The sequence below is a fragment of the Dreissena polymorpha genome, chromosome 4 (genome assembly GCF_020536995.1).
Source record: "Dreissena polymorpha isolate Duluth1 chromosome 4, UMN_Dpol_1.0, whole genome shotgun sequence".
In the NCBI taxonomy this organism is placed as follows: domain Eukaryota; kingdom Metazoa; phylum Mollusca; class Bivalvia; order Myida; family Dreissenidae; genus Dreissena; species Dreissena polymorpha.
Window position 1 is genome coordinate 131,078,911 of NC_068358.1, and position 18,020 is coordinate 131,096,930.

Genomic DNA, 18,020 nt, shown 5'->3' on the forward strand with positions numbered 1-18,020 from the left:
ATTACGTATCTTCACCTTTATAGAGCCTTTAACCTTGAACGGTAATTGCACAGCTCTCTCTGAACTGTGTTGTACACACAGAAGACTTCCGGGAGATACGAAGTTATGACTGTGTTTGGTTTTTCATTATATGTGTTGTGTTCTGAGAAAACTGGGCATACCGCATGTGCGTGAAGTGTCGTCCCAGATTAGCCTGTGCAGTCCGCACAGGCTAATCTGGGACGACAATTTACGCTCATGCATTATGCCCAGTTTTCTCAGAACACGACACATATTAGCCACATTATTATAAGACATATCTCATACCTAATGTTAACACATAAAACTGTGATGCATAAATAAATTAAAATAATGTTAAATAACGTGTTGTGAAGAAAACATTGTCTGGCCGGCTGTGTAGCTGAATGCAAGGCAAGTGCATATTTGTCTTGATATCGAATAAATAACCCTATATAAACTTGTTGTTATCATGCAAATGATGAAATGTGTTTTAAGAATAATACATTAGGAATGTTTTTGTTTCAAAAATTCATCTAGACATCAGTTGAGTTTTCGTATAAGCAACATGTCCATTTGAGTTTGTTATGAGCCCTTTGTAAACATATTTAATATGTTTATCCTGACCGAGTTCAACGGTTAATGTTTCCACGATGGTGGTTTTGTCTTGGATTTTTTTATTCAAACACTGTACATAGGAAACGCATGTTTAACGATTAACCTATTTTCTCATAGAAGTACATTTTTAACTTGTCATCCGGTGAATTTCTATGAATGGGAATTGTGCATATACAAACTGGTTTGTAATTTTTCTTTACTTGTCTTGTTTAACTTATGTTGATAGATTTGCAAGAATATTCATAACACATATTTTTAAACATACACTTAATTATGTGTTTCTTCATGTATAATGCATTTATATTAATGTTTTATTGTCCTACAATCTTAATCTTGGTTTTAACATACAGGTACAGTAAACAATGATTTATTGAACATATTTTATTGCATGAATTTTTGCATTAAAACGGATATAAATACACCGGAACAATTGAAAAATAGAATAAACACGAACATCTGAATAATAGAAAAACTGCATTCTGTTCAATAGTTGTATTTATTGAACTATCTATTCCTTCGCTAAGAAACCATGTGCTGTTTAAAAAAACAATTAGCGATAACATAAACAGTAATTACCCGGGAACATACATGTACACACATTTTACGACTCTGTAATCCGTCTAAATGGCAAGATGACAATGTTGTGGTTACTAACATCATTGAACAATAAGGATTGTTCAGGGTTGTGGTATAAAACTTAATCACGACTAACAAAAGCAAGTGGGTAAACATTCGTAACACGGGCCCGTATTCACCAACTGATTCTTAGACTTAAGAATAAAGAAAAGACTTAGAACCAAGAAAAATGTGTTCAGTGTTTGGATATATACAGGCCTCCACTGGTGATTATGTCATTAACAAAATGTTCTATATGAAGAATAATATAGATAGAGATGTTTACTGCAGAGTTTGACTCACAATTAAAGAAATTCTTGAATATTCTTATTTAAAGAATTTTCTTTATTCTTAGACTTAAGTCTCAGAATTGTTTGGTGAATACGGACCACGATTAATAATCCGACCAGTTTTTAGAGGCGACGAATGTACTGGGATTATTATTTTAAAAAAGAAACTAACTATTTTAAAGATAGCTCGATTCTTTTCAAAGATATATTTACTGTTAGATTGAAGGTTTCGGTACAGCATAATTTTGCGACAAGAAAGGCCAACCACCCCAAATAACAATCATCGACATATGATAAGCGGTAATTTAAAACGCATGTAGATAAAACTGTCAATTATCTCTGTTGTTACAAGTTCGTCTTGACGGGGCTGGGGCTGGATTCACCAGCTGCAACGAGTGCACGTGTCGCAGGTTGGTGACCTCGGAGAAGCGCACTTCGCAAGTGTCGGGGTTAACGCCCACTATTAAATCCGCCTCGCTGTACATAACGCGCAGCACGTGGTAGAGAAACCCGTCCGGATTACTGGAGCCCTGGAACACCGAGCCGCCGTAGTAGCGCCGGAATATGCCTGGAAACAGACATACGCTTTTATCCACTTAACCCGATTCCAGTACGGAAATATGGCAAGCGAAATGCACATTAATTCCTTAAACCACGGTTTAACAGTTAACTATATAGTTAAGAGACTTTGAACCCGGGTTCAAAGTGCCGTTTGCACATTAAATCCTTAAACCCGAGTTCAAAAGTTTGAACTGCAGTTCAAAGTCTCTTAACTCTATAGTTAAGAGAGGACCAATGAAATCGCGGCATTTACCTTCTATATATAGCTAATTGTGGTTAAAGCTCCGCTGATTGGTTGTCTCTTAATTATGTAGATAAGAGATTTGTATCTATTTTTAGACACACTTTGAACTGCGGTTCAAACTCTTGAACTCGGGTTTAAGGATTTAATGTGCAAACGGCACTTTGAACTCGGGTTCAAAGTCTCTTAACTCTATAGTTAACTGTTAAATAATTAATGTGCATTCCGCGCGTTTTAACCCCAGTTTAAGACTTTGAACCGCAGTTTAAGACTTTGAAAAATAGGTTAAGACTTTTAGGTGTTTGGTTGTCTCTGCACATTAATTATTAACCAATATCGTCATGTGATATTTTTTTGTTCCTGACGCATTTCTATCAAGATGGTGGCGGATGAAGTTAGTGAATTATTACGTACGTTTGAAACAGCATTCCAAGATATAGAAAGAAAAGTGGTTTTGCAGACAACGCAGACTTCGTCAAAAGTGTGAGGTTATTGCAGCAAATAAGGTTATATTTATATAATTTCTTTGTGATCCTTTTATGGTATAATTCTGATAGAAATACCCCTAACCGAAATACAGTCGATTCGGATTAGTGAACAGTTTGTCAATCAGCTCTGGAAAATCAGCAGTTCCGATTAATTTGTATTTAATTTTCCATAATTCCCCAATAAAAAAAAAGATTAGTGTCTAAGGTCTACATTAGGTAAAGGAATAAAGTAACAAAGTTTTAGTAAGAAAGCTTTTGTACTATGCTTACAGGGGGGGGGGGGGGGATAAATGCAGCAAAAAGTTAACCAGAACTGATTGAATGAGTTATGTTTTGAAATGCGCATATGGAAATAGAAGTCTTTATTATTTTCAAATACAAAAATTGCTGATTGAAAACAAATGCCATGATAATGTTTTGAAATACTAATTCTGTAAGTTGAAAGATTTTCAATAATTTTCCGAAAAGGTGAACTTTAATTGGCTATTTTTGACAAAAAAATGCATATGCCGTCTGGCCTAACCTGTTATCATACAAAATAAATTTTACCCTTTATTTTTACATCATCTCACATTGACACTAAATCCCAAAATAAATTATTGTGGACTGGACTTGTGAATTAATGTTTTTTTGCCAGGTTATTCTAAACTGGTTGACTGACTGTACAGTCAAGTTACCATTCCGGATCATTACCCATAGCGCATCACTTTGATGTTGAAGACCATGCGTATCGCGATAAATAGTTGACATTTTTAGATGATATTTTGCACACAGCATCTTCAAGGCCGTTTTTTTTCTAAATGCATTGATTGAGTCGTAATTGGAGCTATTCGTTGATAAACATTTTGGTATGTTTTGGCGAACTGTATATACGACTTTGTTTACTTCCGTCTCGTTTCCAAAAAGAGGTTTAACATTATTCGCGGCCACATTCTAAAACTCTGTTGAAAAGTAAAGAGTTTACGCATTGATTTAAAGGCCATTTAGTAGTCTTTCTCCCTGCAAAAGTCCGTTTCAGTTTTGATTCGTGTTTAAGATTTTGCAACACCTTAAATGAAATGAAGAATTAGGGCAATAACGGATCAAGCGTGATAATATGCGTATTGATAATATAATATATTAAAATATATGCACATCTTGTTGATTCTTTCAATAAATGATCTCACTCGTAATGTTTTATTTATGTTCCATGTTCAATACCGATGATTAGATATGATTAAAACAATTAACATGGTTTATAAGATGCCCATCTTTTCGATCTATTTAGGTTTTTCAACAGATAATTCACACAAGAACACCATGCGAAACGTGTATATACAAGATCACATATAGAAAACAATACAAAAATAATGAATATTATTTATAACTGGCAATGTAACTTGGTCATTGTAAACAACACAGTTCATGTGTCGACAATTCAAATAGCATGTTAGATGCCCCCGGAGTGGTTTCGATCACGTGATCCGTTATGGCTACAACTGATCCGTTAATGCATGAATTCTGCGGTGAAAAAAAGGTATCACAAATACATTTTGCCTGCGATTAAAAATAAAACTATGTGCTGAATCAGTAAGCAAAGTAATATTTAATCAAACTGATGTAAAAGAAGTCTCAAAACATTTATTGCTTTTCGTCAGAACAACTTTATTACGCTACTGATCCGGTAATGGTAACTTGACTGTATAACGGATAGCTAAGCCGAGTGACTTCGAGTCTCATTGCAACGTATGCATAATGCATTCAGTAATTAAATTATTAAACCTCGAAAGACAAATGTCTTTCTTATTGAAACATGCCAGCGGTTTTAAATTTCCAACAAATATTATTTGTTTACAGCGCGAATTTCATGGTACACTGATTCAGCCATTACAGGATCGCTTATTTCTGCGTTTAATAAGACCGCGTTCATGGAAATCGCTGCACACTTGATGAAGTAATAGCTGTTCAAAGCGATGCACCCTATATTCGGGTCATTTTGAGTTGAATACCTTGTTATATTTGATAGTGAAAATAGTGTTTTCAGAGAAATTGATTATTCGCTATAATTTGATTTTTTTTTCATTCAAAATGATGTTTTTACTTATTAATATCATAGGAGGTTTTGGGGATTCCGATAATGACGTCAGGTTTTCACATGCGCAAGTTTTGGCCGTCAAGACAGCGGCCATTTCGCTATTGTTTGCATTTGATGAACCGCATCGTGATACGGTTACCATAACAATCTATATTTGGCACATCTTCGCGACCATTTTTAAGAACAAAAAAATATTCAGAAATGGAAATTCTTTCAGAATAAATTGAATTCAATGAACGAACAGAGATAAGGACGAAAACAAACAACAAAAAGATTGATTTTATGTAATCAACATATAGTATTAACTGATTTGAACCTTTATATGTCTGTAAAAACTTACCTTGTTACAGATTAAATAAATCCTCTTGATAAATGTAATTGTTTTTTTTTTTTTATTGTTCACACGAATTTTGACACTCTTTGTTTAAGCCTTTTTAACCCAGTGTTTAATTGCCACTTCGTTCATCACAAACCGATTATCTCGATATGATCGGATACTGTCCAGACTAAAACAGGGTGTCATAAATCCAGGCCTTTCCAGGGACCCATACTTGTGTAGGTCCCTGAATAAAGTTAAACCACATGTGGCAGGTCATTAAACACAATTTATGATGCCTTCATGTCATCTCTTGGCATATTGAGCAGACATTTAAGCCACAGTTTAAAGCCAATAACTAAACAGTTGCTTTAATAAAATATTTTAACATGCTTGCCACCATAGGATGGCATAAGCCCCTTTTTTCACATTTTTCGAAACCTAAACGCAAAGTGTAACGGAAAGACAGACGGACAGTGCAATCACAATATTCCCACTATCAGGGGCATACAAAAAGACATTTGTCCGAAATGGATGAACATGAACTACATAGTATTAAAGTATATATACTAGCCAGTTTTAACATAATAATAACGTATTGAACGGGTACTGGCAAATGTAACCTCTGCTATTACGTTTAAAGATCGTACGTTACTGCAGTGTTCGAAATATCATGAAAACAAGCAATCACGTTTGATCACAATAGGGATATAAAATACTTGCATAAAATAAATTAAAAGTAAAGATTTATGGTATCATTAAATGCTAGATTGTTGTCACTCATTATCACTAGTAAACAGATTTCAGTATACAAGTACATGCAAAGAAAGTTCAATTTGTAAAATATGCAGGTTTTGTTTTCATATATACGCGCGGAAACCCCTTGTTCAGGACCGTGAAACCGGCATTATTATTTATTGACCTTTTTGCCATTCCATAAAGCGTACTCTTAATTTAATATATGCATTATTGAATGGCAAAAAGGTCAATAAATGGTAGGTGATTACGATCGAAAAAGACACGTTAAGATGTAGACTTTGTACAAAAGTGTATTTCGTTATTTATCTCCACAAAAAGGCCGATTTATTCCTAGTTTACACACTGCACAGGCTAATCTCGGATAACAATTTACGCACCAGCATAATGACCAGTTTTCTCAGAACGCGACACAATTATGTTAATGATTCATTTTATAGTTTGTTAATTTCATTGACTACAAATTTGTATTACACTTATGTCTACCTTGAGGTTGTTGTACATAGTATAATTATGTTACAAATATAGTATTTTCTGTAAACAGTATTTGAGTGTGTCCAAGAGTATGATATAGCTGAGATCACTCAAATACTGTCAAATTCTTGCTTTAACTTATATTCCTATGGGCCGTTTCATCAAACATCGTACGACAAATTTAGAATACGATACAAATTTCAAAGAAACATTATTTTAACAGACCGAAGCATATTTTTGCTTATTTCAAGTAAAATCATTTATTTCATCATTTTCTTACCGATGGCTTATATCTTGCGGAGCTATTTATCAACAGCTTGTATATTTTTAGTTTTTAAATATAAGTTATAAATTAAGATTGTCGTACGATCTTTGATGAAACGGTCCCATAAAAATATAAGTTAAAGCAATAGTGAAAGAGAATGTGGGAAAATGTAGCTAGAAATGGTTTTGAACATGCATAATTGTGTCGTGTTCTGAGAAAAATGGGCATAATGCTTATGCGTAAAGTGACACTTTCCGCCTTATCTGGATTTTTGCTAAGAAGAGACATTATTAAAACGAAACATTCCATAACAGAGCAAATTGTCGTCCCTTATTAGCCTGTGCGGACTGAACAGGCTAATCTGGGATGACAATTTACGCACCAGCATTATGTCCAGTTTTCTCAGAACGCGAGACAATAATGTTTATGATTCATTTAATACTTTATTTATTTAATTAACTACAAATTTGTATTACATTATGTCTACCTTGATGTTGTTGTACATAGTATAATTATGTTACAATTATAGTATTTTCTGTTAACGAACAAACGCTTTTGTATCGAATACTGTGCATTAATATTGTTTTCTAACCAATGTTTTCTTATAGGGATCACTTGTCCGTCGTTTGTCTCGTTAAAAAGTATTAATAGCATCAGTTTGAAACTTTATACATTAATAGACCTCATTGAGTGGGAGTGCGTCGATAAAGAACTCTTAGCATCCCGCTTTGTTAAATTATTTTTAATTAATGCATAACCATTATTCTTGTATTAGTTAAGTTAAATTGTCATAAAAAATGTTGTCATGTAATTTTTCCATTTTTCTTTTTTGTGTAACGTTTTGAAAATAAAGCTTTTATTTGTTGTTATTATTATTATTAATACGGATGTTTTAGTCCGGTCTGTTTTCCAAATCGTTACAATGGTAAAGTGGTATAGGAGAGGTTGAACATATGATTTTGATTAATAAAGGATTTATATTATTAAACTAGTGTTTTTTCATATTTATCAATGTATGTGGTTCCGTAAATAAATCGGAACTATCCACTTCCGGGTTAAGAAATTGAGATAATTTAGAGATTACATCCATAAATTTGGTAATAAACGACAACATGAATTAACAACTAGTATTATTACTGTATATATTCAACAGTTAGGTAATAAATGTACATTCCGCGCTTGTTAACCCCAGTTTAAGACTTTGAACCGCAGTTTACACTCTTGAACTCGGGTTTAAGGAATTAATGTGCAAACGGCACTTTGAACTCGGGTTCAAAATTTCTTAACTATATAATTAACTGTTAAATAATTAATGTGCATTCCGCGCCTCTTAACCGCAGTTTAAGACTTTGAACCGCAGTTTAAAGTCTCTTAACCCTATAGTTAAGAGAGGACCAATGAAATCGCGGCATTTTCCTTCTATATATAGCTAATTGTGGTTTAAGCTCCGCTAATTGGTTGTCTCAGATAACAGATTTGTATCTATTTTTAGACACACTTTGAACTGCGGTTCAAACTCTTGAACTCGGGTTTAAGGATTTAATGTGCAAACGGCACTTTGAACCCGGGTTCAAAGTATCTTAACTATATAGTTAACTGTTAAACCGTGGTTTAAGGATTTAATGTGCATTTCGCTTGCCATACGGAAACTTATATGTTCTTCTACAAAATATTGTGATATATGAGCGGCGCTCTGTTACAACCGGGAATAATGCATGTGCTTTAAGTTTCGTCCCAGATAAACCTGTGCAGTCCGCACATGCCCCTCAGGGAAGACACTTTCCGCTTTCATGGACGTTTTCGTTTAAAGAAAGTCTAGTTAAGGCGGAAAGTGGACTGCACAGGCTAATAAGGGACGACATTTTTCGCACTTGCATTAAGCTCAGTTTTCCCAGATCGAGACTCAATTTTATATTTCAACGACCCACCTCTGGGAGCGATGTCGCACTGCTTGGTGACCGTGCCAGTCAAGGGCTCTACGACAACCAGTGACCACGCCCACATGTCGTGACCGGCGTCCGCCCACAGGCCAGGGGAGAAGGCGTACATGGCCTCTGGAACGAGGTGTTAAAGCCCCATTAACACTCAAAATCAACGAATATTTCGTAAAATATTTCGTCAAATAAAGTTAACCCATACACAATCAATGTTCCTTATTGCAACAGCCAAACTTTTAACGCTAGATGTGGTCTTTTACATATATTTAACGATACACAAAATGCTCGTTTTTATTTGTTGTGCCTTTCACATGACGATTTCCGAACATTAACAATGCGGAATATATTGAAACGAGGGCGGTTTATTGCCCCTACTGGTTAAAACCAATTAGAGAAATATAGTTTGTTGAATATTATATGGAAACAGTAAACATTTTTTGCAAGATTTTGTGATGAAAATTGTGGAATTGAGAGGGTGTGGAAACGGTTACACGATTTGCTTTACATAATTCAATGACCGTATTCACATTAAACAGTTTGCATAGATACCAATTACATTCAACATAAAGTATGTTTTTGTTTTGTCTGCTGCGTTCTGTTTGTTTAATAAATAGAGACCATAACTTTTGATTGCTTCAACCATTAATTGAATAAATATTTTTAAATATGTATGAAATATCTTATATATATGGACTGCGCTCTGTGAAAATGGGGTTTAATGCATGTGCGTAGTGTCGTTCAAGATTAGCCTGTGCAGTCCGCACTTTCCGATTATATGATATTTTTCGTTCCTCCTTAGCAAAAATCCAGGTAAAGGCGGAAAGTGTCGTCCCCGATTAGCCTGTGCGGACTGCACAGGCTAATCTGGGACGACACTTAAGGCACTTGCATTAAACCCCCTTTTTATAGAGCGAGGCTCGTCGTATCTAATATATCAAATATATTTTCCAGGTCATACATTTAAAGACTTTGGTGTCCCACTTACCTCCACAACTGGGGTACGAATGTATTGACATGAATGTGTATTCACTGACATCGACATCAACTGTCTGCATAAACTTTCTGCAAATTAACAGACGCATTAACAAAACGTGTAATAATACGTGTGTTCAAAACGCTACCGTGATGCCATTGAAACCGACATTGACCTCGCGTTACACTACAAACGATCAATTATGTGTTTATTAGGTAATAAACACATTCAAACATATACTAATTTATAATAATTTCTAACTGCATAATTTTTGTTTCAATCAATAACTGATTTTAAACATTTACTTAACTTTGTTAAAAAATTAAGAACCTTCTCTTACATATAACATTCTCACAAAAATCTTATATTGTAAAAATGCATAACACGTTTGTTGTTATTTTGACGCATGGGTATTTATGATTGCTTTATTGTTTTTAACGATGAGCTGTATATGCTTAAGTCGCAAAATAAACTATATGGTATGTATAAAACACGGTAACATATATTTCAAACTGTGTCCCAAACGTACACCCGTTCACTAAAACAAACATGTTCAGTTTTACAATAGGTATTCAAAACAATAATCCTTTAAACAAACTAAATGTTACACGGTGGCATTGAGGTCACATATGCTTCTTTGCAAAGCGTCAGGAAGCCAACTTAATGTCAGTAAACTCGCGCGTTAAATAGACATCCATGAGCAACCTTGCAATACGTTCATAAAGAAAACTAAATCAGTTTAGTGGCCCATTAAATAGGTCACATAGAGAGCACTTGAACTGCGTTAATGCAGCCAACTTATATACATAAAGTGAAACTTCAGCTTAACCAGCAGTAGAAAACCTTATTATACCATGCGGTCGTTTATTTATGACAATGAACTAATTGCCATATGGTAAATCACTATACAGATGTACTAGACAAGACATACAAGTACACAACAAACAAACTCATCCACCCACACATCACCTCCCCCCCCCCACCCACACACACACACATTAATAACACTTAGGTTACCTACTTGGAACGTACCTTGCAAAGCAATAAGGATTTAAACCGGTTGTATTGAGCTCCGAAACTCGCGCTTAAAGGGGCCTTTTCACAGATTTTGGCATTTTTTTAACTTATTCATTAAATGCTTTATATTGATAAATGTAAACATTGGATTGTAAAAGCTCCATTAAAAAATCAAGAAAAAATTTAAAAAAAGGAAAAGAACATTGCCCGGAGCAGGTTTCGAACCAGTGACCCCTGGAGTCCTGCCAGAGTCCTGAAGTAAAAACGCTTTAGCCTACTGAGCTATTCCGCCGAATACACATTCTAGACGTATTTTATACCTAATATAAGCAATCTTCGTAGTTTCACAAAATTTAACGACAAAAACAGAACTCTCCAAATTATTCAATCGTTTCGCGTTGCAACGCTTTATAATTTTTAGGTTTTAAAATCGTCAAAAGATGCATATAATGGCTATATTAGAGCATGGTTAATGTTCAGTATTACTGTTTCCTCACAAATATCATAACTAAAACGAAAACTTACGAATCTGAAACAACTTTTTCAATTTTGTCAATTTACCAAAGCGTGAAAAGATCCCTTTAACCCAACGCTATTCAGTCACATAATATGTACTAAACGTACAAACCCGTTTCCTCATCTCATTTGTTACAAAAACAGAACGGCAAACCCTGCTTTTAAGTCCATGTGCCCCGTTACGAACAAATATACGTTCAAACCCTTGTATTATGTCCATTTCCTTACATCAACCGTAAACCGGATAAACATGTAAACTATTCTTGTAAGATCATATAAAAAGACCATACCATTACAATTAAAAAAAATTAATTTTTTACTAACTTGTTGTGTTTTCTTTTGTATAACAAATGGACAATTAACAAAACAAATACAACTACCTTTTTTTTTGGGGGGGGGGTGGGTAGCAACTAATGCTGAGTGCCTATGGATAGCGCTACCACTCGGTGAGAATTTTTAACGAATGTTCAAACATTGTTTTGAACCGTCAAACGTTAGACGTTATTTTGCTTTTCCGCAAGTTTCTGGCAATATGAAAAGTCTGGTATTAAATTGAAATTTTTAGCACATCCTTACAAGAGATTAAACCTTGCAATCTGTACGATACTCTTACTCTTATACCAATGCAATGAGTGCTTTACCTCAATTCAAACTCATTCCTCATACAAACCCTGGCGACACGTCCGACATTATTTTTAAGACAAATCCATTGATAAGTAAAGAAAGGGTCGTTGGTTCGTGCCATGAACTCACCCGTTAAACAGGTCGAACGCGTAGATCCGGGCACTCAGTTTATTGGCCTCGTTCTCGTTGCCCATCAGAGCAAACACGTGCACGTGCTCGTTCATGTCCGTCTCCAGCCATTGGAAGTTCACGTACAGATCTTCGGCGTTTGGAATGCTGGCGCGCTTTGTGTACGAGCCGTCCGTGCCCAGCGTCCCGACCTCGAAGAAAAAGTCTGAAACAAAATATATACCGGTATTGGTGTTTATGTACCTTTTGACTTTAAGGTTGACTTTAAGTTTTTACACTTTCGTGGTAAAACTTTTCTTCGGGACTTAATACTATTAGACCGAAAGAGAAGGGTCTGCGTTTGCAGCCGCAAACTGTTTAAATATCATGCGTGATAAACCTTAATGCACTTTAAGTAAATATGAATTTAAATCGTAATATACGAGCCATTTTTTATTTGAACACACGGAGCCAAGTAACACTAGAACGCACAAAAGATATACGTGCCTCTATAAGAAAAAAAATACTACAATATGTTTAAAAACAACAGTATATTATTATTTGAAGGTATAAATCTATTAAATCTATTAATTACAACATTGGCCCCGAATTATGTAATTCAATTAAAGATCACGAACACATATTACCATTTCCACTTGGTGCAACATTATTATTTGACACAATTCTGAACGCAGCATACGTCTCGTCGGTGTACCACGACAGCCCGTTTATAGGGACCCCATCGGACATAAATATGCCCGAAGACTTTACCAGGGAGGTCCGATGATGTAGACGGTTTTAGCAGCCGACTCGCGTGACCCAGAGTCGTGGACCAAAATTGTCGTCGTGTTTCGACCGTTGTCAATGGCAACCACTTCATCCAGCATGAACGTACTTTTTTGGTCATCAGATGGGTCATCAATACCGAAGGCAAAGCTGTTCAGCATCTGAGTAGCACCAGTTACCACGGAGACCGAGATATAATCACTTCGATGGGGCTGGAACGGATTGTATGCAAAACCGTACATTTTTGTGTCATCCATTTTTAGATTGGATTTGTACTTTTGTTCGTAGTATTTCTTCAGTTTCAACGCTCTCTTCAAAGGTACAAGTTTCTGCTGGTCAGTCTTGCTTTCGGCGGACAGATATTTCAGAGCCTCTGATTTCTTCGCTCCTTTGGAGATTTTAATGTCAGCGCACTGTAGGAATGGGGACTCCCCGGGTTTGTGGGCGTCGTAACGAGCTCGTATGACGCAGTGGTCGCATTCCATATCAGGTAGTTTCTAGAATATACATTAATTATTTCTTTCTAGCGTGACGAGCCCGATCAAAACCTTGTCAATTTTTCATCAAACCTTTCGAAGAAGTTGTTTCGAATATTCATACTATAAACTGTTAGTTCGCCATGTAATTAGATTTTCTTTGTAAATCAAGTTAGAATAGACTGAATTTCAAGTGTATTGTTGTTTATTTTCGGATGACAATGGCAGACACAAAAAAAAATTTTTTTTAGTTTTAAATCGATTTAATCATAATAATTTATGTTTTATAATAATACTTTTATAAACAATAACAACACGAGGAATGACTCACTTTAAATAAAACGTTTAGTTTTGCTGATATTCACAAAGACATCCGTGCAGTTTTCTCATATTCGCCATGACTGCCATGCAGTAATGCTCATACTTACAAAGACTCATTTTCAGAAAGACAGTCGTGCAATTGTTATAATATAGAATCACCCATGAAGATGTGTTCATACTTTCAAAAACAGCCTTGCAGTTGTGTTCATACTCACAATGACAGACGTGTAGTTTTGTGTATACTCACAATGACAGCCGTGTAGTTTTTGCGTACACTAAAAATGACAGCCGTGTAGTTGTGCATATACTCACAATGGCAGCCGTGTAGTTCTGCGTATACTCACAATGATTGCAATGTAGTTGTGCGTAAACTCACAATAACAGCCGTGTAGTTGTGCTTATACTCACAGTGACAGCCGTGTAGTTTATAAATATACTCGCAATGACAGTCGTGTAGTTGTGTTTATACTCTCAATAACAGCCGTGTATGCATGAGTATACTCACAATAAAAGCCGTCTAAATTTGCGTATACTCACAATGACAGTCGTGTAGTTTTGCGTATACTAACCATGACAGCCGTGTAGTTTTGCGTGTACTGACAATGACATCCGTGTAGTTTTGCGTTTACTCACAATGACAGCCGTGTAGATTTCCCAAAACTCACAATGACAGCCGTGTAGTTTTGCGTATACTCACAATGACAGCTGTGCACAATTTGCGTATACTCACAATGCCAGCCGTGTAGTTTTGCGTATACTCACAATGACAGCTGTGCACAATTTGCGTATACTCACAATGACAGCCGTGTAGATTTGCCTATACTCTCAATGACAGCCATGTAGCTTGTCGTATACTCACAATGACAGCCATGTAGTTTTGTGTATACTTACAATGACAGCCATGTAGTTTTGTGTATACTTACAATGGCAGCCATGTATTTTAGTGTATACTTACAATGACAACCATGTGGTTTTGTGTATACTCACAATGACCGCCATGTAGTTTTGTGTATACTTACAATGACAGCCATGTAGTTTTGTGTATACTTACAATGGCAGCCATGTATTTTAGTGTATACTTACAATGACAACCATGTGGTTTTGTGTATACTCACAATGACCGCCATGTAGTTTTGTGTATACTTACAATGACAGCCATGTAGTTTTGTGTATACTTACAATGACAGCCGTGTAGTTTTGCTGGTAGTCCTGTGCGTGCACGTACGGGTCTGTGACCACGGTCAGTGTGACGAAACTCATGCTCTCGGGGCTGGAGGCGATGGACAGATCCATGTAGCCTATAGCGGAAATGGGTCTTTTATTTAGTTTATTTGAATGTCTTATATACGTGTACTGTGAGATGAATGCAAACATCAGAAGTATGTACTAATTATTGCGGACATCACGTAAATTCAGTCTTCCAATTACTTTGAATTGAGTTATACAGTTAGTGTGTTTATAAAAAATGCGTAGTGCACACAGATTTGTTATACATGTACATGTATATGATAGAAGTGTTATAAACCATGGGAAAATATTAAACTAATAGGTAAGAACTCTAAATGTATAAACAGATTAGTTATTTAAGTCAATCAGAAATTAAAACGAGCTTTTTGCAACCAGTGCTCATGCATGAAGACACGTGCCTGGGAACCCCGGCTCATAGTGGTTGTAGTTTTGCTGCCACCGGAAGAACACGTTCTGGCCGGGCGCGTACACCTCTACCGGGTCCTGCACAGGCTGGCCTCCGCACGGCAGCGCGTGCCGGAAACACGTCGGGTTGCCAGACTAAAATGTATATAGCAAGTAATTATTTTTTTGTTTTGTTTGTTTGTATTGATTTGTGTGTGTGCATTTTGCACATTATTATCACGGCGGTCAGTTAACTCATTCACATGTTTGGTGTGAAATCTAGTTTACCAGTAGTATGCGCACCTATTTACTTTAGCCAGTAACATACAACTGCCACTCTTGAATAAGATAGGTTGGGCAGAGGGTGCGGGGTAACGGTAGAAAAAGAAGTAATAAGCGGATTGTCGTTGTTTATTAGGTAATCAACAACGGTGTGCAGTTCTGTAGTTGGGCGATATATAAGGTGCACTTATAGTTACTGGTTTGCAACATGAGCTTACGTTTAAAGCCACGCGGTAGAGAACCGCGGGAGGTGCAGGGTTCAATTTCCACTCCGCACTTGGTTTTTATATGGCGACAAACGTAAATAACTGAATATGTCTGTACAGTATCCCATAATAGTCAGAACATAATAATATGCGTAGAAGGATTTTAACAATAAAGGAAGAGCGTGTACATAGTAGAACGCATACGGATTTACCTTCGAGGACGTCCGTGTGTACGTATACAGTCCTGCTAAAATAACTTTTTTTTGCATCAGAACTCCAAATCGCCTTTATTGACAGACAAACAATTGTATCATTCGCTCTATGTTAAAATTCTCATGTGTGTGTTTGTTTTTACTGTAGCAGTACTATTAAAATAAAAAGTAAATAGTTGGTCTGTTTTTTCCCGACCGACCTAATTTGTGGATTCGACCCAAAACTTGGGAGGGGGTGGGGGTGCCATTTGAGGTTTTGATTTAAATCGCTTTGCTATATTTCCGATCATATGCGCAAACTTACTTTTATACATAGGCACAAAGATAAAATGCTGAAAAAAGGATAGGAAATAATGTTTGGATAGTTAAGAACTTAAATCAAAATTTCGCTGATCTGTCTAACATTATCTATGTTGGAGGTCTTTACGGCAAAAAACTACTTGTGTAAGTAGAAGGATATTGCAACTTTCAAAATATGAACAAACCACGGGCTCCTTTTTATATCCTACCATAAATACTACCAGCTAAATATTATAACAATATTATATACTATAAAACGCCATTATTGTTTTACTTGAAGGGTTCTTGTGTTGCGAAAATGAATACATTTTTGGAAACTGTGTATATGTTATTACATTCGGTGATACTCGGTAAAATTTCAGTCGCTGCAACTTACCGTGGACAAATCCAGATCGCCTCTCTGTCGTGGAGAAATGAGGCACAAGTGACCGGAAGTCAGCTGCACGCACAGCGCTACGATCCAGGATTGTATCCACGACATGTTAAATGCCAGAGAACTTAATGATAGTACGCACAAAATAGGCCAATTTGATGTTTATATTTCAACCAGTGTTTGCAATCTAGTTCATGTTCTGTATGTGAAAATTTATCAGTCACATTGTAGAAGTACTCGTCATCTTAATAATAGTGTTCTTAAAGGGACACGCAAAACGAAAAATAAAATGAATTAATGTAGATCTACAGGCATAATTAATTAAATGGTGACGGTTTCATGGCATATTGTATATAAAATGCTGGAAATTAAAGTAAATGGATTTATTATACTAAATGTGTAAAGTACATGTAAGTGATACAAATAAGGGTTAGTATAAAATAAATTTAAGATATGGTAGTGTAGCCGAAGAATACAACAAGAGGTTATTCTCATTATATAAGGACTTTCCATTATATTTGGTTATCCGCAACTGTTTGACAACAAGGAATTTTCGCTACTTTATTTGTACATAAAGGACTAAAGATAGTTGAGTACGAACATACAATCGCATTGTTCCTTTAAAGAAAATCCCATTTTTACATACAGATATATCAAACAGTTATCAATGAAATCTTGAGCATTTGAAATAAGTCAAGATCGCATGACTCCAAATGTGATACCAGGATCAACGCGGTAAGCAAAGCTAGAACACAAGGCCAATAGGTACAGGGGCCACTCATCTGTTTCGTTCTTAAATGAGCCGCGTTCTGAGAAAACTGGACATAATGCGTGTTCGTAAAGTGTCAGGCTCTTTAGGGACGACACTTTCCGCTTTTATGATATTTTTCGGTTTCAGAAAGTCTCTTCTTTGCATAAATCCAGTTTAGGCGGAAAATGTCGTCCCTGATTAGCCTGTGTGGACTGCACAGGCTTATCTGGGACGACACTTTACGCACATGCATTATGCCCAGTTTTTTCAGAACGCGACTTAAATGTTGATCGGTCATCATCACATGGCGTACTCACTCGATACATCTCGACATAACAGCACACAACCGTATTAAAGCCCATGTCCAACGAATGTTATTCGACTCATGCTATTAACCTAGCGTCCTGAAAAAAGCACATTGCAAACAGCGTAGACCCAGATGAGACGCCGCATAATGCGGCGTCTCATCTGGGTCTGCGCTGTTTGCTTAAATGAATTTCTTTATGGAATATTTTAAATATAGAAATAAATATACTTGACACCCCTAATTTTGGAAATAAATTGATCCAATTTAGAAGGATGGGAGAGTCCACTGGGCATAAATGGGTTAATGCAGTTATGTATATCATCAGTACAAAAAGTGAACACGAATGTGCACTTTGCCACGAAGTACAATATATGAAAGAGGCAATTATAGAGTAACTACCATAGGAATTATCAAAATTCACTTATGACTAAAACCACGAGATACTCAGTGACCCATCACTGCTTATATGGATTTTTTGTTTTAAAGGAAGTACCTTCTAAACGA

The 18,020-nt window shown here is 36.0% G+C and overlaps 2 protein-coding genes across 2 annotated transcripts; both read right to left on the minus strand.

Annotated features, from left to right (window-relative positions):
- Positions 1-1,092: 1,092 nt before the first annotated feature.
- LOC127876515 (uncharacterized) lies at positions 1,093-12,641 on the minus strand. Its single transcript, XM_052421814.1, has 5 exons — positions 12,518-12,641; positions 11,892-12,096; positions 9,618-9,694; positions 8,624-8,749; positions 1,093-2,088 (listed from the first exon to the last, which is right to left on the minus strand). The coding sequence occupies exons 1-5, from the start codon at positions 12,618-12,620 to the stop codon at positions 1,850-1,852; spliced, it is 750 nt and encodes a 249-aa protein (XP_052277774.1). The 5' UTR covers positions 12,621-12,641; the 3' UTR covers positions 1,093-1,849.
- Positions 12,638-16,682, minus strand: LOC127878788 (uncharacterized). Its single transcript, XM_052425317.1, has 4 exons — positions 16,462-16,682; positions 15,100-15,241; positions 14,633-14,751; positions 12,638-13,153 (listed from the first exon to the last, which is right to left on the minus strand). Exons 1-4 carry the CDS (start codon positions 16,564-16,566, stop codon positions 12,638-12,640), a joined length of 882 nt encoding a protein of 293 aa, XP_052281277.1. The 5' UTR covers positions 16,567-16,682.
- Between the last annotated feature and the right edge of the window lie 1,338 nt (positions 16,683-18,020).